The following is a 24,468-nucleotide window of genomic DNA, read 5'->3' on the forward strand; positions in this document are numbered from 1 at the left end:
TGAGTTTCTTCTTCACCAGTTGAGAGAGAAAAATAATGATGTCTCCTTATACAACCTCGATTGAAACAATCGACCAATCAAGCGGCTAGGACACAGTTCTTAGTTCCCAGGTATCACGTTCCCGTTATCCCGGGTTCACTCGGGCTTCTGCTACACAGCTATCGAGAGGTGAAAGGTCGAAGAGTACAACAGGGCGAAAGTGCGACTTATTAGTCTGCGTCGAAAGCAGCCATAATCTCTTCTCCTTAGTTAAGTACTTTTTCCCAAGTTGTTCCCATCTCAACTCCTCGTACATAAAATAGAAATCCAGGTGGTGATGAAAACATACAGAACAATTATCACTGTGCTAAACATGCACTGCTGCCCAGCCCAGGGACGTGGTTGCTTGAGTGTAGGTTGAAGTTTACTAAATGAATTGAATCATAATTATTATTGAATATACTTGAAGTTCGTACAGATACGGATCAAGCCCAGTTTAGCTTTCAATGAGCCGCTGCAGGGATTACTAAGCATACTACACCGTGTATCCATTCAAGGTTCCATAGGTGTGTCTTTGTTCTGAAAGTTGTCCCCAACAACCAAAAAGTCATACTTCATGCTGTAGACCCATAATCCCATGGCAAGTCACTGTCGAAAAAAATAATGCGTTGCATGTTATTGGTTTAGTGCTAACACATCAAGTAAAGTTCTATATGAAATAAGCTTACTCAATAATGGTATGACCAAAAAGTCTCATAGACTTTTCATAACATTGTTTTAATGTTGTGACGCATATAGGAAAGGCGATATAGCTATATTGCTTTCATTTTCTCACCGTATTTTCAATTTATTATGTTTTCAGTTTCATGTAACACGAAACCTTTGCAACAGTATTTTGATCAGTGCCTTTGATGTTACTGTATACGATATCACTTTATTGGATTCTAATGAGTTCTGTTCATGAAAATATGTGTTCATATTCTTCTTCTTCTTCTTCTTCTTCTTCTTCTTCTTTTGCCCGTAATAGCAAGGTATACTGATATCTATCAAGTAATTTCTTGTATGGAGCTAATCATAGTTCCCGTGGTTCACTGAGCAATCAAGGATCGAGCCCAGGTTCAACCCGTACCTTTGCAGGCTGACAACATTATGACACACTGGTCCAAGCAGGGAGGTGGGAAGATACCTCCCTGGTCCAAGGTTCTGACAGCAAGGAGGTGGGAAGAGAATACTCAAGAAATGTTCTGACTTTTCCTTCCTTTAAATAAAAATTGAAAAAAAATCTTTTGTCATCCTCACGAAAACAAACAAATAGATAAAAAGAATGTTTTTGTTATTTTCATAAAAGTGATTAAATAAATTAATGATAAGTATTTTTTAAAATTATCAAGAGTTTGCGTTTTAAGCTAAATTTGTATAAAACTTAAAGTTCTTCCTCATGCCTTAATGACCTTTCCAGATAACTGAATGTAGACATTGTCTTGTTTTGTTTCACTCCCTTTCTTTGTCATGCGTGTCTTTAGTTTTATTTTCTGCCTGTTCCGTCCCTGCTTTTGTTCTTGTCCTTGTCATAGTCCCCTTTTTTATTATTTCGCCTGACATCGGGATATCAAATGTTTATACATGGTCCTGGAGTCCTTGACGGATCTTGAGATGCCCTCACCTTCTAGAGTAATTCAAAAATTTTACAAGCTATGCTTTTCTTGTGAATTGCTCTTTTCCATAGAGTTATAAATTAAGATTGTATTGCTTAATTGGTGAACTGCCCTATTTATCCAAACCAGAGCTGATATCATTATAAAGATTTTATTCATGTTTTGTTGAAATGTACGTGATTCAAAGTTCCTTTAAATATTATATAGGCCCTACTCATGTAAGCGTTATGTATGTTAGTTTATGGAAATAAAATCATTTGAATTGAATTGAGTTTGAATAATACACGCATGTACTAGTATCGCTATGTCGGGCTATATTTGACATTGTAACACAGGCCTTTATGTGTGTCCATGCATATAGGCTTATTTTAATTTTAGTGGGGCCCAGACTATGGGCACTGCATGCTACACTCGGGTTTCCAAACACCATGCACTACTCACAAAATAATGTTTTGCTTGATGTACGATATCATTGTGTATCAATTTAATGTTGTTTTTTATGGTACCAGATTTTTAAAAAATGACTTTAAAGGGACTGTACAGTACTGGTTGAGGAGGGGGTTCTTGTTTTGAACATTCCTAAGTGAGACAATGAGAAACCTCTTATGAAATATGAAAGAGCATGTAATTTTAAGAAGGATTCAACGTTTATTTGATGAAAATTGGTTTTCAAATGGCTGAGATATCCAAAAAAGAGCAATTCTAATAAAGTGTGGGACCCACACTTTATTACGATTGCTTTGTCTTACTTTGTTTTTGGATGTTTCAGTCATTCCAAACCCGATTTTCATCAAATAAACTTTGAATTCCTCTTAGAATAGTATGCTCTGTACTATAATCATAAGTGTTTTCTTGGTATCTCGCAAAAAGTTAAAAGCCCAATTCTCATCTCCACCAATACTGTACTATCCCTTTAATTGAGTTGTAACATTTTCATAACTACCTAATTGTCATCTGAACATGCTGTCATGAGATTAAAGATTAAATATTAGAGGGATTAATAAATCATCACTATGTATACAGTGGATTGTGGGTGGATGTTGAAAATTAGCTTTTAGAGGCTGAATTTGAGAATAACCACTCCTTACCAGTATTCACAACATATCACGCACCACGCGCTGTCCATGCGCCGCGATACACCGTGGGACCTTTTCTATGCGTTTTGATTGGTGCATTGGTTGTGACGAAAATGGTAATCTCGACGTACCTGGCTCATAATTGGTCACAGGGAGCGGCATTATTAGCATATTAATAAGCTTGATTCAGCAAAGTCGCCTCGCGCGCCGGTGATGAAAGTCCGTGTGTAATGCACACACGTGAGTTCACCAGCACGTTTTTTCAAATTACTACATACACACCACTACACTACATACACTTTATACACCAGAATAGCATTGGTGAGTCTTCTCGCGACACAAGCGCAACAAGCTGCAACGCTAGTAATATGTTGCACTTTTGCCGATAAACATTGTATTATTTCGTTGTTGTTCAACCATCCACAGTCTGTTATCTACAAGAGTGTCTTCAATTTTGCACTGTTAAAACTAGATCTTCTAGACGGCATACAGGTGAGTACGTTTAACGATCAAAGCGGAAAATGTTTTGTTATTTTTACCGTTAATGATTGCCGCGCATACTATGCTTCCCCGCTTAGTTAGCTCTTCTTGCACGCCCGGTACGCCGGCCGGCCAAATGTTGGCTTCAATTTTTGCCTTTTGTTAGTCGTTATATTTTGTTTACTTTATTGGCAAAACAACTAGCGTAATGTTCTTGGTCTTCTTTTCATTGCAAAATGAACAATTAGTCCGAGTTTCTTTTGTACCCTTGTCGGGACGGATTGATTTTCAAGTGCATTCGTTTCGCCCCGTTCAATCGGTCCGGCAGAACCATCTAACGTGTTAACAGACTCCATCCCCATTACTACTATGACTCGACATAGCCAGGATTGTTGGCGTGTTTTTCGGCATTGATACTGAGAATATATGGGCGGGCGGGCGCGAGATGCAGATGCAGATGTAGAGTACTGTATGCAAGACTTGGCACAACATGTGCTGTGCCTGTTGTGGCACAGCGGACTAAATACAATGTAGAAAACAGTAGATCTAGGCCCCTACACTCTACAGTTCAGTACTATTAGAATAAGAATTAGGTGATCCGAGTATCCTCTCGGATCACCTTCTGTATCTGTACGGATTCTTTAGGTGATCCGAGTATCCTCTCGGATCACCTTCTGTATCTGTACGGATTCTTTGTTTTTAGGTGATCCGAGTATCCTCTCGGATCACCTATTGTATCTGTACTTAATCTTTCTTCTTTATTTCTTTCTCCTCAAATGTTGTGCAGCGGTTAACTCAAAAAGTCATTCACCTATCACTTTTAAACTTACACCATATATGTATCACGTCAAAAGGACGACAGATCTAATGTATCATTGTGATCAGACAACCATGACGTCACTATGACGTCATTATCTGAAATCACGTTCACATTCGTATCTCATTAATGGAATGGAATTTCTCAATGAAATTTACATATCATATAGACTCTAGTTCAAGTCAAGTTCTATCGATATATTTCATGAAATTTGATCACGACCCTGGTAAACGAGCGCGTACGCGCGCGTTGAAATTTTAACGTGCTCCAATCGAGCTCAAAATTGTTTTGCATACGTTTCAGGTCATTTGGAGTATTTCAGAAAAAATCGACGGACGCGTACGCGCGCGCGCATATACGCGCGCAAAGCTCATATGCGACGAAAATATCCCGTTTTTTTCACACGGATCGGATGTCTGAAGTGTCAAGGAATATTTCTACCAAGTTTCAAGTCAATCCGACTCAATATGACATCATACGGGCTCGTCAAAGTTGAAATTCCGCGCGCGCGTTAATGGTGATATACAGTGCAACTATGCCCAAAAACCGCCATTTTTAAATCCGATTTTACTCGTCAGGATGGACGGTGACCCCCCATTTTCTTTACATATTTTGAAAGCTGATGAGTTGTACATGTCATTTAATGGGGTGGCAATGCTAACAAAATGATTAAAAAAGATATCAAATTTCTTAATAAAGTAAAAAAAGTAAATTTTCAAAATGACGTCATCAAATTTCAAGTTTATTCAAGCGTTTCTCATTAATACTTTGTCAATTTTCACCCAAATTTCAGTATGTTGTAGCTTATTTAATGTTCTTTCAAACATAAATTTACAAAAATTTAATTGGATGACAGCATCACCTCGTAAAAATGGATTGAATGTAAGGCCAAGTAAAAAAAGAAAGTAGTTTCTCGTCCGGGTTTTTTGAGCAAGGCGATGAGGGAGGTCCTTACTATTTGATATCTTACTATTTTTTCAAGGATCGTCAAAATGAAAGTAATATGTGTTTCTCGTCCGGTAATTCTGAGAAAGGTAACGAGAGAGGGCTTTACAATTTTCTATATTCAATTTATGAAATGAAATATCACTCTGGTAGCTGTGTTATGAGACCAGGTCCCAAATGTACGTCTTGCCTGCACTCTGTGCATTTTCAAACAAATAGATATATGTGCCATACTTGAAATGAAACTTCATGCATGCAGAAATACATTTGCTTTTTCTTTCCACTACAGATGTCAAGGGAACATGACCATCTTAATACTGGTATTTAGTGTTGTAACGGCTTTTCTGATACCAGTGTACTTGCAATTCTGATGTATTGTGCTATTAATTGAAACAGGTATAAAACATGTCTTTCAACAAATGTACGACTGAAATAAATTCCATGATATTCAAAACACTGCTTTATTTATTGGTGATTGTGACTTTTTGTGTCCACACAGCTGGTATGTATATCTGCAGTTCTTCACAGTACAATTGTAGCACATTCAACTGGAAACTGGCTTGTACAATTGCAGATGGATGTAAAAATGATACTGATATGGCATTCTAGCATTAAACGTTTAAAGATGTTTCTTCATGTTCTAAAAAGACATTTGATAATCACTCATTATTTGGATGATGAATGATTGTACACGTATAACAGTACACTATACAGATGATACCACTCACGGCTGTGTCCGTGAATTTACATCGTGAAGAAAAGTATCCCGCAGAAATACGAGACAAACCAGAATCCGTGGAAAAGTTATTTGTTTTGTAGATACACCCATTTAATAATTCTACATTTGCTGGAAAAGCGCATTCATTTTCTCTTCAAAATAGAATGTATCGCCGTGACAGACCAGGGGATGGGGACCCTGGACAGCTACAAAACACGCACACTTTGCCGATATACGGTGCGGCACGGCCACTGCACTGGCACCAGGGAGGTGTGGACCTCCCTGCTACTGGCACCGTACCTTCCGACACTGCACACACATGCACATAGTCACAATGACATGATACCGTACAATCCTCACAAGCATTTGTACAGTACAATTCATCCGCTTAAAATATCAGAAACGGGGAAAAATACGAACAACGCGCGAAATATGCTTGGAATATCAGCGATTGTTCGCAAAAATGTTGCCGCTATCGCGTTCACGACGTACCGAGTGCGCTGTACATCACAGCCCAGTAAGCTAGGCCGGCCCGCCGCGCCGCCCATCCAACTACAGCGCTAGTGCAGGTCGACGCTTTGTGGGTCATTCCTTCTTGCCGATCGGCCGAGCTCGCAGTGTGAAATGCATGCGTTATTACATACGCACTACACACAGAAGCTACAGCTGTACTACAGTCTACAGCTAAGTAGAGGACGCAAGGCGTAAAAATTAGAAATGAGACGTCACGATTGGTAGGTGACTTGTCGATCCTTTCTTTTTTTTTCGGCGGCCAAAAAAATAGTAAATATCAAAAAAGTCGATGCGGCAACAGAAAATCGATGCGGGCGGGGAGCGGGTTGGGACGAGAATTATGAATTTCTTGGTATTTTCAGCGCCATTTTGAAAATAGTAAATAGTAAAAAAATCGATGCGGCGGCCAAAATCGATGCGCGCGAGGACGAGAAACTGGTTTCTTTTTTTACTTGGCCTAATCTTGTCAAATTTGACCAGTTTACGTGTTATCTCTATGGGAGTGCAGTTTTTCTGGAAATGAAATTTGACACGACTATCTTTCTCGAGCACTAGCTCACTTACCCTTCGGTGAATTTCTCCCAGATTTTAATATGTTGTAGCTGAGACATTACGCTATCGTAAATGTGCCCATAATTTCTTCATACGATGTCGGGATCACGTCAAAACGTTTGGTTGACATTCAAGCTTATTTTCGATGTATTGAGATATTTCTTTCTTTCTGCAACTTTCTTTGCAATAACTCAAGAAAAACAGGCCCTATCACCCCCATCTTTGGCACACGTTTAGTTCATGTCACGTTAATTATTTCATAAAATAACAACTACTTGAGCAGACACCATCTTCGGTATGTAAATTAGGGTCAAAGGTCATAAATGTTTCATCCTGTATCTTGGTGAATACATGTCCTATCTTTCCCATATTTTGCACATGCAAAAACCATGTTACAAGGATCATTTCACAAAATAACCACTTTTTGCTCAGATGCCATCTTGTCTGTGCAAAGTGGGGGCAAAGGTCATATGTACATCTTTCTGTATCTTCGCTATGACGTGTTATCTCTATGGGAGAAAATTTTTCTAGATGTGAAAATTGACGTGATTGTCTTTATCGAGCCCTAGCTCACTTAACCTTCGGTGAATTTCTCCCAGATTTTAATATGTTGTAGCTGAGACTTTAGGTTATCGTTATGTGCCCTCCAGTTTTTCATACAATGTCGGCATCATGTAAAAAACTTGGTGGAAATGAAAGCTTATCTTCGATGTATTTTCATATTTCTTTCTTTCTGCAACTTTCTTTGCAATAACTCAAGAAAAACAGGCCCTATCACCCCCATCTTTGGCACACGTTTAATTCATGTCACGTACATTATTTCATAAAATAATAACTACTTGATCGGACACCATCTTGGGTATGTAAATTAGGGTCAAGGGTCATAAATGTTTCATCCTGTATCTTGGTGAATACCTGTCCTATCTTTCCCATATTTTGCACACGCAAAGACCATATTACAAGGATCATTTCACAAAATAACCACTTTTTGCTCAGATGCCATCTTGTCTGTGCAAAGTGGGGGCAAAGGTCATATGTACATCTTTCTGTATCTTCGCTATGACGTGTTATCTCTATGGGAGAGAATTTTTCTAGATGTGAAAATTGACGTGATTGTCTTTATCGAGCCCTAGCTCACTTAACCTTCGGTGAATTTCTCCCAGATTTTGATATGTTGTAGCTGAGACTTTGGGCTATCGTCATGTGCCCTCCACTTTTTCATATGACGTCGGCATCACGTCAAAAAACTTGGTGGAAATGAAAGCTTATCTTCGATGTATTTTCATATTTCTTTCTTTCTGCAACTTTATTTGCAATAACTCAAGAAAAACAGGCCCTATCACCCCCATCTTTGGCACACGTTTAATTCATGTCACGTACATTATTTCATAAAATAACAACTACTTGATCGGACACCATCTTGGGTATGTAAATTAGGGTCAAGGGTCATAAATGTTTCATCCTGTATCTTGGTGAATACCTGTCCTATCTTTCCCATATTTTGCACACGCAAAGACCATATTACAAGGATCATTTCACAAAATAACCACTTTTTGCTCAGATGCCGTCTTGGGAGTGTAAAGGTGGGTCAAAGGTCATGTGTATTTGTTGCTGTATCTTCGTTATCTAGTGTATACAGAATTTGGTACCAAAGATGGCAGATATGACTTCCTTTTCTAAATGAGAATCCAAACATCACACGGCCAATGTCTCTAAACACAGATGAAACCTGTATGGTCATCAGGATTCGAATCATTGATTAAAAAAAAAAATCGGATCACCTTAATTTGTCAGTAATGACAAATTACAATCTCTAGTTCTTCTTCTTCTTCTTTATTTCTCCTCAAAAGTTGTGCAGAGGTTAGCTCAGAAAGTCCGCTGCCTGTCAATTTCAAAATTATATCATGTATGCATCATGTCCCAAAGACGGCAAATCTAATGTATCATTGTGATCAGTCGACCGTGACGTCACTATGACGTCATTATATGAAAACACATTCTCAATCATATCTCATTAATGAAATAGAATTTTTCAATGAAATTTACGTCACATATATTTAAAGTTATGCGCATTCTACTCATGTTCTCAAAATTCATATTTTCTCTTAAAACGTGCGCGTACGCGCGCGTTGAAATATTTGTATGCTCCAATCGAGCTCAAAATTTTTTTGCACACGTTTCAGACCATTTGGAGCATTTTTTGAAAAATTGAAAAAATCGGACGGACGCGTACGCGCGCGCGCATATACGCACGCACAGCTCATATGCAATTGAAATTTCCAGTTTTTTCACTTTGATCGCATGTCTGAAATGTCAAGGAATATTTATACCACGTTTCAAGTCAATCCGACTCAATATGACGTCATACGGGGCCGTCAAAGTTGAAATTCCGCGCGCGCGTCAATGGCGATATACAGTGCAACTATGCCAAAAAACTGCCAATTTTAAATCCGATTTTACTCGTCAGGATGGACGGTGACCCCCCATTTTCTTTACATATATTGAAAGCTGATGAGTTGTACATGTCATTTCATGGGTAGGCAATGCTGACAAAATGATTAAAAGATATCAAATTTCTTAATAAAGTAAAAAAAGTAAATTTTCAAAATGACGTCATCAAATTACAAGTTTACTCGAGCGTATCTCACTTATCCTCTGCCAATTTTCTCCCATATTTCAGTATGTTGTAGCTTATGAAATGTTCTTTCATTAATGTAAAAACAACATTTTGATTGGATGGCGTCATCGCCTCGTAAAAATGGATTGAATGTATCCTTGTAGAATTTGACCAGTTTACGTGTTATCTCTATGGGAGAGCAGTTTTTCTGGCAGTGAAAATTGACATGACTCTCTTTTTCGAGCACTAGCTCACTTTTGCTTCGGTGAATTTTTCCCAGATTTTAGTATGTTGTAGCTGAGACTTTGGGCTATCGTAAGTGTGCCCTTCATTTTTTCATACGACGTCGGCATCACGTCGAAAAACTTGGTTGAAAATGGCACGTGGCTTCGATGCAGCGTCATTTTGCTTAATACACAGGGCCTATGGAGCATGAAATAGGTCATTGCATAGCGCATCCGACTCGTAATCCTAAGGTCCCTGGTTCGAGGCTCACCCCTGCCAATATTTTTTTTTCATTTTTTTAAACACTTTTTTTCTTCTTTTTCTTTAGTTAGTCTTAATCTCCCTTCCTAACTTTATCTTTTTCTGATTTTTTTATGCTTCTCCTTCAAATTTCTATAAAATAACATATTTTTTTCTTTATTTTTCTTTCTTTCTACTACTTTCTGTGCAATAGATGAACAACAACAATGGCTATCAATCCCATATTTTGCACATGTTTAGTTCATGTCACGTACATTATTTCATAAAATAACAACTACTTGATCAGACACCATCTTGGGTATGTAAATTAGGGTCAAAGGTCATAAATGTTTCATCCTGTATCTTGGTGAATACATGTCCTATCTTTCCCATATTTTGCACACACAAAGACCATGTAACAAGGATCATTTCACAAAATAACCACTTTTTGCTCAGATGCCATCTTGTCTGTGCAAAGTGGGGTCAAAGGTCACATGTACTTCTTTTTCTATCTTCGCTATGACGTGTTATCTCTATGGGAGGGAATTTTTTTAGATGTGAAAATTGACATGACTCTCTTTATCGAGCACTATCTTACTTATGCTTCGGTGAATTTCTCTCAGATTTTAATATGTTGTAGCTGAGACTTTGCAGTATCAGGACTCGAATCATTGATAAAAAAAAAGATCGGATCACCTTAATTTGTCAGTGATGACAAATTACAATCTCTAGTTATTATTGTGATTGTTAGGCCTAAAGCTAGCTGGCATTTACCAGCAATTTCTACAATTAGTATATTACAGTCGAGCTGCAACTCAACGTATGTGTCTGTAAATTTTACAGCGTAAAAATGTGACCACAATAGTACTCCCAGTCTCCCACCCCATTCCCAGCCTCATTCTACTTCAATCTTCATTCGTACTTGATTCTCAAAGTTCAAACTAACAAAGAATCGATGACTATTATTGCATTAATGTCATAATGAGTCAAGCTCACAAATGTAATGATTTATTCCTCTTATAGGCCCTCTTGTACAGTAACTGTTAGTGTCTATACATAACACTACTTTCCATGCTTTATTGGCTAGAAGTAAAACAGTATAAATAATACAAGTGACAGTGACACTGACAGTATGACTCAAGCTCTGCTCGTCTAGAACCTACATCACGTTCAATCAAAATGCCGAACTTGCATAATATGTGCAGATAGATCACACAGTCCACACAGCACAGCAGAGTGAATGGATGATTACAGGGCCTAGGCCTATTTGTGAGCAGCTGAGCTGACCATAAATTACCAGAAAAGTATCACCAATTGTACAGTAAGAGTATAAAACTAAAAGAGGCCTTTGATTGATTGAATTAGAGGGTAGAGCAGAGGCAGATTTATCAGTGTATAAATTTGTATAAAAACAAAAAACAACTTTTGAACCGTGTTATTTAACAGTAAACCTTAAGTGGATATTTTTGCACAAGTAATTTTTTGCTCTCAGTCTCACTTGAGAAAAAAAAGGAAATTTGCTTGTTTTTACTTGTGCAGAACCAGAGATGAACTTGTGAAGTGTTGATTCATTCAGCATTTTATTTCAAGTAAAAATATTTGTGTGATCTTTATTTTCGTGCTAGTTTCATGAAATCAAATGTGTAAACTTTCCACACTACGGTACATGATACATCAGGAATCACTGCCAATTTGTTTCTGGGGTGGTCTGTTTGGGCCACTAAAATATTTGAATTTTAAATTTTGGTGGCCATAAAATAAAGTGGCCTAAAATAAACAGAAATATAAGAACTCATTTTGAATTTTAGCTACCTGATTGTGCTTGTGCCACAGCGAGATAGCCTGTATGGAAATTTGGTGGCCTGGCATAAATTTCAGATGCCTACACTTGTATGGCACTAGGCAACTACTGATGTTGAGCCCTGCTGTGGCTGCCACAAAAATTTCCTCTTAAGATACAGTATATTAACATGTACATAACATATTGTAAAACACAATACACTACAAAAAGGTAATGCACTGTTCTTGTCGCACTTCAATATTGAGTAAAAATTGGCCATAATAGCGACACAGCTGACTGCACTGGTAGGTGGAGGTGTCACCTGTGGACCTATACTCATGATGTGCCACCTGTGGACCTTTACTCTTCACCATGCAGTCCAGACAAGACAGAAAACTGAAGTCTCATTCCTCTATCTGGTTATTTACATCCAAAACATACATGTACTGCCAAAGGAATTCAGGTCTGTAGTAAACTCCTCGATTACATAATCAATGTTGATGTCATCACCAGTTATAAATGTTTTATAAAATACCAACTGGCCACAGCTTAATGTGTGGACACTGAGCAAACAGCCAGGCCTGTTGATTCATTCCTCTATCCTTAAGACAATGCCATGCATGACTAATAGATATGTGTATCATCACCCACCATGTATTTGGCATCGATTCTGCCCATAGTCGCTGTAGTTTGCACATTCTGGGAGTTACCGGTATACCGTACTTTAAATGAAAACTCTTGCACAAGGCGGACTCCTCTTGCCGTTGCATCATGCAGGAAACTGATGTGGTCAGCTAATATGTTTTTCATTGAACTTATGGAATGATTCGTGTAATGTAGCCACAGTCCTGAACCCATGCCAGATTTTGATTTTTTCCCCATTTTTTTTTTCTTCACCTAAGGAAATAAAATTTGTGCTAGGGATATGCATTATTAAGCATACACTCCCTCTTTTTGCCCCCAAAGGATATACATGTGTGTAGCAGGTGCACAACATACATCATAGCATTATAGCCTGACCTCAAAAGTGTCACAGAAAAGGGATTGGGGGGGGGGGGGATGTTGAAAAAGGCTAAAAACCAGTCTGAGGGTAAGAGCAGCATAGCTCTGTATTGGCAGTTTTGGGTGTTTGGCCGCAGATCTCACTGCAAGAGCTGCTCAAACCTCAACATGCTCGTCACACGCCCAAGAAATGTGAGGACAGCTTCCTGCTTCCTGTTCAGTGTATTTAATGTGCTTCTCTCTTCTCATCCCAAAAATGTTTAAAGATTATGAAAGGAGAATATCTATGTGTTTATAGGCCCTATAGCAATCTGGTACATGGTACAGTGTATCTAAATATTCTTAACTTTCTTTGCTGGCACATTTCCAGTCGGTACAAATATTCCCAAATCATCATCAAATAAAAAGAATTTTACATTCTGAGGTCATGCTCTTTGATACAAACTGTTCCCACACACATAGTGCATGGTATGAATTTCTTTCTCACAGAGAGAAGTTAATATTGTAGAGAATTTTGAACTTGGGCCTTTGCCTGGAAGAGCATGTTACAGGCATGATAATTTGCAGCTGACATTTTATCCTTTTTCTTGTTTGACTTTTACTGGTCAGTGTCATTGAAATGTGCAGCGTTGGCAGTTTGATACTGTAGTAATAGTAAGGGGGAGGCCATTAGCCATTATGGAAAATGATGGTACAGTTCCTATGCTGCATTGAATTCTTCAACACTTGATAAGTCTAGGGGAAAAAAGAAAAGGTGTGTCTGTGCAAAAGTAGCTATGTGCGCCAATTTCCGCTGTAAAACTTACGTTTTGCAGGTCAGGTCGAATTTGGTATAGATCAGTTTTATCTGTGGTAGCAGGCACTGGTGTGACAATCTGTGTGGCTGTTTCTGCAAAGTCCTGATTGTGCCGCAGCTGAGCACAAGTACATAATCAATAATGCCATTTACAAAATATGTATGTTCCTGTGTGTCCATACGTGTCCATATGTGTGTATCTGTGTCTATACCTGATAATGATACTCTTTGAAAACATGATCTTCTAGTGCATTAGTGAGCAGGTGTGTTTTGGCTGCAAAACTTGCCAACAAGCATGATCTTCAAGAGCTTCAGTGAGCAGGTGTGTTATGGCTGCTGAACAAGCTTAATGAATACCAGGGGCGGGATCAGGACAAAAGGAATTACTGAAGCGGAGCAGTCATGAGGTTTCTTTCCTTCCCTCCCTCTATTCAGTCAACTTGCCTTAGAGACGGTCTATTATTGATCAGTTGCTATTAGTAAACAACTGTGCTCACTTTTGTCTGTGTCTCCCTCTCGCACTCTGGCCATTTGCAGATAGCACGCAGTCTGGTGTCGCATCGCTCGTACAGAAGGCAAGCGTGACTATTGCTCTTTCCTCTCTAATCCCGCCTTGCCTTCTTCGTTCCGGACCGGACACATTTGATTTGTTTTTTGGATTTCTGGACACTGACGTTGTTCTCCCAGGAACAGTTTATAAAAGGAATGGGTGACATTCGGTAAGTTTCTTGTCTCTTCAATACCTATATTCAATAAATGTCTCATAATACATTGTAGTTTTGAGAGCACGTAATTGTGTTTCCGTATTACAAACATGAATGTATTAACAAAGTCATGTATCTATTGAAAGAATGTGCTTTCAACCCTACATGTAATGGACTGTGATAAACTGTGGTAATTTATTATCCACTTTTCTTTTATCAAGTACAATTGTATTTTTCATTACCGCTATCATAATAGTTAGGGTGAGGCTTTGGTACAATTGTACATGATGCACACATACACTTACAGTATATGTCTGTATTCAAAACTTGATGATTATCAAGATATGATAATGCCAATTTATGGAATACTGTGGCAAACATTTGACAAGCATTTAACAGCATTAAAGAGTAGAAAAAAAGTCTCTCATATTTTCAAAAAGTGTGACAATTTTTTTTAAACGTCGTATCAAGCCTCCTTGTGGAATACACTCCTTCATTGTTGTCACTGTTGAATTGAAGAGTTGGTCCAATCATTCACTTTCAGACCAGCCTAAGATAAGATGGACCTGTTTCTTTTTTTTTTTTTTTTTTTTAAAGGCTTGTAACACATGAACCAATTTAGGTTAATGGATTTTGCATAGTTAATATTTTTAGTGGGAAAGTAATTGAAGGTGTATACGTATACTGTAGGTCCATGTGCTGTACTTCATGTCATATCCCATCACATTTGTGTATTTCATGTGGCCAATAGCTGCAAGGATCCAAAAGAGAAGAAAGAATCATCATATGTAGACAGGTACTTTGAGAAGTTGATGTTTAATTAATTCATTCAAATTTTCCCCTGTGGCATGCCTATTTAGTTCTTTGCACATTGTGTTGATCATCTTATTCTGGTTTACACCAGCATTACCTCCCTTTGCATACCCTACAATAGTAAGGGTTGTGTGTGTCTAAACTGTGTTTTTGCATTTTGTTATTTTTGCAAAGTGTAGTTACAAGTATGCTTAATGCGTTTTGCCTTTAGACATACAGTTTGCACTGTTTCAAATTGCAAGAAACTTCTAGCGTTATTTGTTCATTATTTATAAACTGAGCTCAACTACAGTGTATATGTAGAGCAATATTAATTGTATTGAGTGTGAGCAGGAGACTGTTGAAAGATTTTTTACTTATTGTGGTGACTGTGAGAATAAAAAGCATGTATAAGACAATATTTGTGAGTTGTACATGTATGTACAGTTTAATTACTTGATGAGATATGGGGGATTTAACTAAAGAATACTGCATGCATACAGTTACACGTTATACATGGTGTAGTGCCAGATACATGTCATCTGACAGAAACTGGATACAACAAATATATTTCTAGTGTGTGGAATATGTGGGAAGTTTTATTCATTCTATTTTGTTCATCACACAGGGTAATTCCATATTACTTACAGCTGTACATTATTTATAGTTGCTTTTTGCTTTGCAACTGTAATCAAATGCAATCTAAAGAGATTTAGAGAGATTTGATTTCAGGAAACTTAGGCAATGGTAGGTACTGTATGTACTCAGCTAGACTTCATACCAGACTTTATATCGGAGGCAAAAAAGTGAATATACAAGTAGTACTGTATATAGAGCATAATATGTGTGTCTTTGTGTGTTTGTGTGTGGTTTTTTTTTTCTTTTAAGGCATTGTAGTGTGTAACCCTTTCTGTCACAAATTTGTCTGTAGAAAAAGCAAATATACTGCAATTATTGGTTTTATGAAAAAGATCAAGATCTCTGAAAACAAAAACAAAACAAAAATGTATGTTAGTGTCTACTACTTGTACGGCACCTAATGCATGATACCTATGGCACTTATTGGTTGGTGGCAGCTTTTACTGCAGAAAGACATAAAATTGTCACAGGAAGACACAAAAAATATGTTGTCAAGACTAGAGTATAGATTGCATGCCCTGAACCTGCGCTGAGGTATAAATGTTAATGAGGTGGGGGGAGTCGTTAGGCTGCTGTAGTTGTATTCAAGTGTGCAGTGCTCTGGAAAATGTCTGTATTCCTCCCGCTATCCCCTTCAGTCCTTGAATTTGTAATCTAACCTTTACGTGTGCTGGGGGCAATGTAAACAAGCTTTTCAAATTGTGATAGATTCGTGGGATGGGTAGCTGTGAGATGTACAAATTGTACTAGATGCAATGCAGCGTTGTGCTCTGCAACAGCCAACTCTTTTTGGACACCAATTTAAAGGGAAATTCCAGCCAGCCTGATATGCTCTGCATGAAAATTGAAAAATCAGAAGAAAAATCACTGAAATTTTTTATTTATTTATTTATTTATTTATTTATTTATTTTTTATTTATTTATTTATTTATTATTATTATTTTTTTTTTTTTGGGGGGGGGGACAAAATCAGACCCACGACAAACTTTGCAGTTGTTGAAATTCAGAGACTATAAGAAAATTGACAACTCATGTGTGATTTACTAATGTGTTGAGCAGCTTTTCATTCAAATTGTGTCTGGTTCTTGATGTGCTTTTAGCTAGATACCATTAGAGTAATTTCAGATGTCTTCCTCAGTGGATAAGTTCAGGGGGAATACATTGTATGCGTTATAAATGCAGTTAATTTTTGTAGCCCCCTTGTGATGCTTGTGTATCATAGTGCGTCTCTAATGATTTGGGAATTCATCATTTGGTTAAAAAAATCTGAGTTTGTTTACACACTCATTTTCTTTTCTTCAAGTTTTTGTTTTTATTTCAGTTTAATTCATTGCTTCTCTTTTCCCTTGACTGTTTTAATAAACAAAGTGGATGAATGAAAGCATAATATTAGTATATGATTAGTACACACACACACACACACACACACGCCGGAAGAGAAAGCTATTTCTTCTCACGTGGTGCAAGTCATTCTATAAAAATTTCCATTTCAAGGTCTTACTTTCCCCATACCATATGAGATGACTCACAATGACTTGCACAGACAGTCGTGCAATGCCTTGTATCGGTGATGTATCTTGCCAGAGTGTTGTTAGCGCAAACATATGTTGCATGAAAATTTGTGGTCAACAATGCTGACTATTTTTGCAAAAATGCTTGCATGAAGTAGTTAATCTGTATTTTTATTGGCAGTTGCTTTGTATGTTCTTTTTTTTTCTCAATGTAAAGAAAAATCAATCATTTGCCCTCTCATTGTACATGTTCCCTGAGCTGTGATTTTGAGAGTGAAGAGCCTTAAAATTCATTTCCCTTGACAGTCTGCCTGCTAAAATCATTAATGGTGGCGTAGCTGGGGTTGCCGGAGTAACCTGTACCTTCCCAATCGATCTTGTCAAGACGAGACTGCAAAATCAACAGATCATTGATGGCAAACGCATGTACAACAACTTGTAAGTATCCTGATTTGTTTCTACTTCTTCATGCATGTCTGAGATATGTTTCCTTAATGTTGCAAAATGATTTGTCATTACCCTTGGCAGGATCGTTTTTGAGAACTCTGGTCTCTTGTTGAAGAATATTTAAAAAAAAAGAAGAAAGAAATATTGCTTGGTATTTGTTCCAGGCACAAAAAAAGAGGTGGGGGGGGGGGGGGGGGGGGCAAGTAGGTGGTTGTCATTATCATCCTTAGCCAAAGTCCTGAATTTTGCTGTTGTACATTTAAAGCATTGTTCAAATATGCCTGTCTGATGTGCCATTGTGACCAAAATGGTGATTTTAACCTTTGCTCATATTTGATATGATACAATGGATTTGGAGTGATATGCAGTTTGAATCTCATGATGAACTTTATACTACCTCATTGTTGCTGACAGTGTGCCCTTTGACTGTGTAATTGAATTGTGATATAATGACCTTTCATGTCAGTAATCCACAATGGGGGCAGAAACATGTATAAATCTACAGAGAGTATATAAGATGCATGTCCCCCCCCCCCCAAAAAAAAAAAAAAAAAAAAAAAAAAAAACTGTTTCTTGCATTTCAGTGACCATCGTGCATCAGTACTATTTTTAAAGCTGAGTTGAATTTCATCATTTGCAAATAAATTCAAGGAAATTGTTGGAATACATTGCAGACTGCAATCAAAAGTGCACTTGATCCTACTTGAGCGGAAGTTGATATATCAGGGAATTACTTTTCTGATGAATGAGGTTGCACTTAAAATGTGGATCAGACGGGGGAGGGGGGTTAAGTGACGCGTAACTATTGATTTGTATCTGCTGCGCTGCCAGCATGACGTCAATCCATGTTTGGTCAACTGTTCTTAGTACGCAAATAGCAAACGCCTCCGTGCGTGTAATGGTCACTGTGCGGAACTGCCTGAGGGCGTATACTGCAGAGGAGCTGAATAGTAGCGTGCTCTGAATAAAGCCATTTATAATGCAGGGTGCTGCCTGCATAAGTAGTACATAATGCATGGACCAGCCTGAAGCTGTATGTGATACATTGGGCCAACCTGCCCACGTAGTGATGATTGTGCTATAAACCAATTACTGCATCATTTGGGAGATGAGGGTATTTGATGAAGAATGTTTTCATGCACGTGTGCAAATTACTCCCTTGCATTGATGGGCCAACATAGCTATAAATAACTCAAAAGGTGCTTTTGAATTGCCAAGGTTAAAGATGGCTAACTAAGGATGTCAAATATTTTGATGTTATTACCAAAAGAAAAAATCAAAATGCGGACTCGTGCAGTTTCATTTTTTGAGCACTTAGATTCTTTTATTACGTCCATTAAAAAAGACTCAAACAAGAAAACTGGCTCCCACAACTCATAAAATATACAGTATCATGCATTTTTATGCCTCTGTTCCAAAGGGCGCTGCATGGATGCATTGTTATTATCTTTTTTTGCCATGTATTTATTTGATTGTACTGTGTGTCTTATGAGTCTAACAGTCATTTTCTTCAATATCAAAGGCTTTCCCAGATATTTGCATTTAATATGATAATTTTATCCCCTCTCTTTAATAGGTTATGCTGTCAATGCCACTTTGATCTCTCCTGAGAAGGCGATCAAGCTAGTTGGAAATGACTTCTTTCGACATCTCCTGCGTTCAGATGGGTAAATGAAACATACAATTGCATCACATATGTGCTGTCAACTACATGTAGTATGTGTAGTCCTAATTATAGCATTGACCGATTGTCGTTGTTGGAGGCTCCTTGATTTTGCCATACATGTACAGCTTTTGTACATGGGCTTTCCAATGGTTACTTATTTAAGTGTTATATTGTGGAGGGATTTTTCAGGATATGTGGGCGTGTGACATTTGCTGTCATGTACATGTAAAAACAACAACAACAAAAACACATGAAAGAAACTTTGTGAGACGAGTGTTGCCGATTCTGTATTCTGAAGCCTATATAAGTTCGGTTGTGAAATAGAGAGATGCATGTACAATTTGTCTGTATCCTGTCACACTGGATGAAAAGTAGATTTTAGCCTTCTCATAGGATTCATTTTTGTCACAGAGGAGCAGTAGGATTGAAATCAGATCATGAAGAAGAAATAATTTGCATTGGTCTGCTATCATTGGCATTTATTAATTTGGAATGGGAATATGTTGTACTGAGAGATGATGTCTTTTTATTCTTCTATTCAGCCATGCCTTGCCGCTGCATCGAGAGATGTTGGCAGGAGGGGGAGCCGGCTTCTGCCAGGTGATAATTACCACGCCGATGGAGATGCTGAAAATTCAGCTGCAGGATGCAGGCCGCAAAGGTATGAAACTCGTTTGTTGTGCTGTGTGTGTGTTACGGCCATCGTGTTTTGAGGTGGGGAGCACCAGTGTGCAAAGGTGGTGTTTGTGCAGCAACCAGTTTGAGCTAGTCGTGTCGGGTGATCTAGTCATTACCAGTCATATACGGTTACCAGTCTTATCGTGATTTTTTATTACAGCAGAGAGCAATAATGGTTTCACCACTTGCAGTTGTCTGTAGTGTGTAATGTCCAACACAGTTCTAAGTGTAATGAATGGAATGTCATTGCGTATTAGTAGAGCTAATTTTATTTCAGCGCGTGTGAGCATTACGATGTAACTGTAACTCCACTTTCTGGGCTTTAATAATGTTACTGGAATTTTTTTTTTTTTTTTCATTTCTATCAAATGTTTGTGTCATCAGGGTTTAAATACAAGTGTTAGCAATCTGACAGGAAGAACAAACATGTTGGGAATATTGCCATGCTCTAATTGTAAAGCACTCTCAAGCATTATGTCTATGAGATAAATGTCAGCAGCTGTTAAACTAATCAGAGCAAATGTCTCATGTATCAGTGTGACTGTGTCCTGATTATTGCTGGGTGGGGTTCCTCATACGTTTCTAGTCAGCCCTGGACTAGTGTTAGGGAAGACAAAATGCCAGAAGGTCAAGTGGAGTTGCAGGCGATGTCTGGTGAGATGACATCTCCAGACACCCAAGGGAAGAGCCCAACATTTGCAAAGTATTGTGGGTAACCCTTACACAGGAAGAGCCTCTGTGCAGGGTGGGGTGCTAGACACACACACTCGCCATCTTGCCCAGGGCAAGTGAAATTCACCATTGGGCAAGTGAAATGAATGGTTAGTTGTCTGATAAATATGTAAGGCAACAACTCAATTGTTAGTTTGGGCTAGTGAGAAAATCATTGTTTGGAATGCCTCTGTCTATGAGGCTTCAGATGTGATTCATCAGGGAAACAGTTCAAGATGCATTGAATACGAGATTGAATTTGAAATGTAATCGGTGAATCAAGAGGACTTGGGGGGAATTGCTTTTATAAGTATTTCATTCCAATCCAAGAAGGCATTGATCAGTATTCTGATGCAGGTTTACTGATGTCAACTCTCATGCTATTTCATTCCAGTTCACAAGCTCCAGACCAATGGTGTCAGCTCCATTCCAACCAATGATCTTTCAAGCAAACTCAATCCCGTCCTGGCCCGTTCCTATTCCGCTAATTACAATGCCAGTCCTTCCGCCATGAGCATCGCCCGCGAACTCTTCAAGAGCCAGGGCTTCTTCGGTCTCTACCGCGGTCTTGGAGCGACGCTGATGCGGGATATTCCATTCTCCATGATCTACTTCCCCCTCTTCGCACATCTCAACGCATTGGTGAGTAAGATGCAGTGACTTTTTGTCAAGTCCAGCAATTTTGGGATTACGTTTGTTTGGTTTGTGAAAAGACTATGAGAGCAGATTTTTAAACTTGTTTATGGTGTGCTCTCAATTTAGTTATTGAAGCTGGAAACCAAGCCAAACAGATCTTCAAAAACTTGTGACTTAAATGGTGCAATGAAGATAATATAACTCTCATTGAGTCTCAGGAGTCATGTTGAGATGCATAAAAAATGGCCATGTGATCATCTCCGTTTGTTTCCACTTGCTGTTACAGGGTGTAAATCCCGAGACTGGCAAAGCCAGCTTCCGCCACTCATTCATGGCTGGCTGTGTTGCTGCAACAACAGCTGCAATCTCTGTCAACCCCATTGATGGTGAGTCAAAGCTGTCCATGACTGCAAAAATTCTTTGCATTTTCAGAGTAGTCACTGTATTCTCGTGAGTAGTTCGGTCCTTCGGTGCTGGTTGAATGATAGCAAAACGTCCCGGCACAAAATGCATCTATTTCTTCAATAAGACTGAAAAAGAAACATCCACAAAGTTTTGTTTTGTTTTGTTTTGTTTTTTTGTTTTTTACTTTAACAAAGCAGATTAAAATTCACCAACATTCAAACTACGAGAAGTTATTAACTCTTTGCTGCTTGCCAATTGAAAAAACTGAAAAGTAATGCTGTCTTTTCCCCCATTTGATTGTCTAAACAATCATGTTTTAATCTTTCGTTTGCCTTTGTCCCTGATTTTCTTTGTTCAGTCATCAAAACTCGACTGCAACTCATTGAGACCGCTCAGGGGGAGGAGACGTACGCTGGGATCCGGGACTGTGCAAGCAAAATCCTGCGAAAGGAAGGTCCGCAGGCATTCTTTAAAGGAGCTTCCTGCCGCTGCCTCGTCATCGCGCCTCTCTTTGGCATCGCCCAGTCGGTCTACTACTTTGGGGTAGGCGAGTTCATCGTCGACAGGTTCCACGAAATCGGCGTGTGAGGAGCAGCAGCTACACACATCATTTTATGTGTGTCTGTGGTCTACGACACTGAATACAGTATTTCATGGTGCTCTGAAATTGATGTAAGTCATACATTTCATGCTACCTGTGTTCTGGGACCCCTCGTGTCTCGTGTGCCCAAACAAAGACTGGGCTGCTCTCTGTGGAGAGCTTGCGTATGGTATTGGCCATGTCGTCATATCATTTGTCTGTGAGTTATCGTTGTTGTTATTTTTTTGTCACATGCAGCTTGATTGTTGCCAGAAAGGTTATTTAAGCTCCTCTTTGAGTACTGCTGCAGTGCTGCCAAGCAAAGATGTATCTGTATATTTTGAAGTCTGACATTTAAACCTTGAGAACTTTGCGAGTGAGGCAGATTCCCAGTTGGGACATTGCTGCCTGAACTCAAAAACACACACCGAGAAAATTACCACCTTGCATCCAAAAATGTGTGTATGTCACTAAAAAGCAATAAAACAAATGGCCTGTACGCATACCCATTTTCATCATGTTCTTTGCAGAGGGTTTGTAGTCTTGATAAACTAAGTAGGCACAGTCATACATTGATACTTATTTTTTGAGTTAGGACATGTTACAGGAAAGGCTCTATGAGAGCGATGAAATATCATATACTCCTAGACAAGAATGTCAATTAGAACATTAGACGAGAACAAAAGGAAAAAAAATCAGAGGACTAGCATAGGAAGCATACTTTGACCAGCAGAGGACTATTTTGTAGAATAATCCAAGAAAAACCAGCAATAATAAACCTTTTATTGTCATTCCAAGAGAATGGGAACTCGGTGCCGAGCAGTTATTTTTCATGCTTAATTGCAGTATTAATTGTCCTGTGTCTGTGCCCTGTACTGATGTTTACAAGAAACAGTATGTTCATGGTAAGATAACTGTATGTGGTGAAATGTCTTTGTTATCCTGACTTTGGTATATCAGTTATGGTGTTTTTGAGGTACAGATAGCTATGAATATATCTATAATGTCAATTATAATGGGATACAAGTACTCCTGTGTCTGTGGTCAAATGCAAGGTAGTCAGTTTTAGGGTATAAGCATCGGTCAAATCCCGTTGTGAAATGGAAATTTGTTAAGTGTTGTGTATTTGAATTGCTTGTGAATGTACTGCCATTCCCAACAAACAATTAGAAGGTCCTAAACAAACATGATGTCATTCAACTGCAAGTCATATGCACAACCCCTCTGTGCATGCCTGTGTGTTATTTCCAGACAAGCTTACCATGCCTGCCCAAAATGCAGACACGAGCATCCCTTGTGGTATGCCAGCTCAAAGACTTTGTCCCACTCCCCTCGGTTCAGTGTGACCTTGTTCACCGGTGAAAGCCACCCTGAGAACATAGCTCTTTTTTTGCTGATTGTACAAGTAATCTATGTTTTCACATCCGAGGGCAGCAGGTGGCATGCTCCTACTGCACTTTGTCTCCTACAGTGTGCCACGTGTGCACCCTGTCACATGCTCAAGTGGTAGCCCCCCCCCCCCACACACACACACACACACACCATACCTACTTGAGTGAAAACAGGAGCAGTGCATTGTGCCAGGAGTGTCAGGAGATGTTGTGTCATACAAACCATTAGATTGTTCTTTTAATGGCTTGATTTTACATTAACTGAAAGGTGAGAAGGGAAGTTGTCAGGGTAAAATAAGATAAGGGAGCACACCCAGCAGCACAGACCATGGGCAAATATCGAAACAATCGCTTCTCTACCTCCACTTGCAAGTCCAATCATTTTCACCATTGATCATTACACCGTAGGAATTGCTCCAGCTTTGTGAGAATTGACATCTCAACAGTATTCTTGATGGTGGCAAGTAATTCAATGTGAGGCATTCATAGCTTTCACGTGGATGGTTTAATTGCCACAGATAAGCAGCTGATACTTACATGTACAGAAAAATCTGTCTGTTCGGAGAAGATTTGTAACATTTTTTTGACTTTGTTAGATCTCTGATGAGACAGATGGACGCCTCTCATAGACGTTGCTGTGGAGGGATGCTTAAAGGGATAGTATAGTTTTGGTTGAGACCTAATTTCAGGTTTCTAACATTTTTTGGTGAGATAATGAGAAACCACTTATGAAATAAGAAAGAGCATGTAATTCCATGAGGAATTCAACATTTATTTGATGAAAATTTGTTTTGAAATGGCTGAGATATCCAAAACAGAGCAATTCTAATAAGTGTGGGACCCACACTTTGTTACGATCGTTTTGTTTTACTTTGTTTTTGGATGTTTCAGTCATTCCATACCCGATTTTCAT

General features: G+C 38.6%; 1 protein-coding gene across 1 annotated transcript; it reads left to right on the forward strand.

Moving 5' to 3' along the window:
* Positions 1–19,068: 19,068 nt before the first annotated feature.
* Positions 19,069–23,651, forward strand: LOC139729465 (mitochondrial glutamate carrier 2-like). Its single transcript, XM_071640388.1, has 5 exons — positions 19,069–19,155; positions 19,697–19,815; positions 20,938–21,185; positions 21,466–21,565; positions 21,943–23,651. The coding sequence occupies exons 2-5, from the start codon at positions 19,722–19,724 to the stop codon at positions 22,170–22,172; spliced, it is 672 nt and encodes a 223-aa protein (XP_071496489.1). The 5' UTR covers positions 19,069–19,155; positions 19,697–19,721; the 3' UTR covers positions 22,173–23,651.
* The last annotated feature ends 817 nt before the right edge of the window (positions 23,652–24,468 follow it).

Source organism: Diadema antillarum, unplaced genomic scaffold (assembly GCF_040938485.1).
Source record: "Diadema antillarum isolate AM-2024a unplaced genomic scaffold, OU_Dant_1.0 seq00000243_RagTag, whole genome shotgun sequence".
Lineage (NCBI taxonomy): Eukaryota > Metazoa > Echinodermata > Echinoidea > Diadematoida > Diadematidae > Diadema > Diadema antillarum.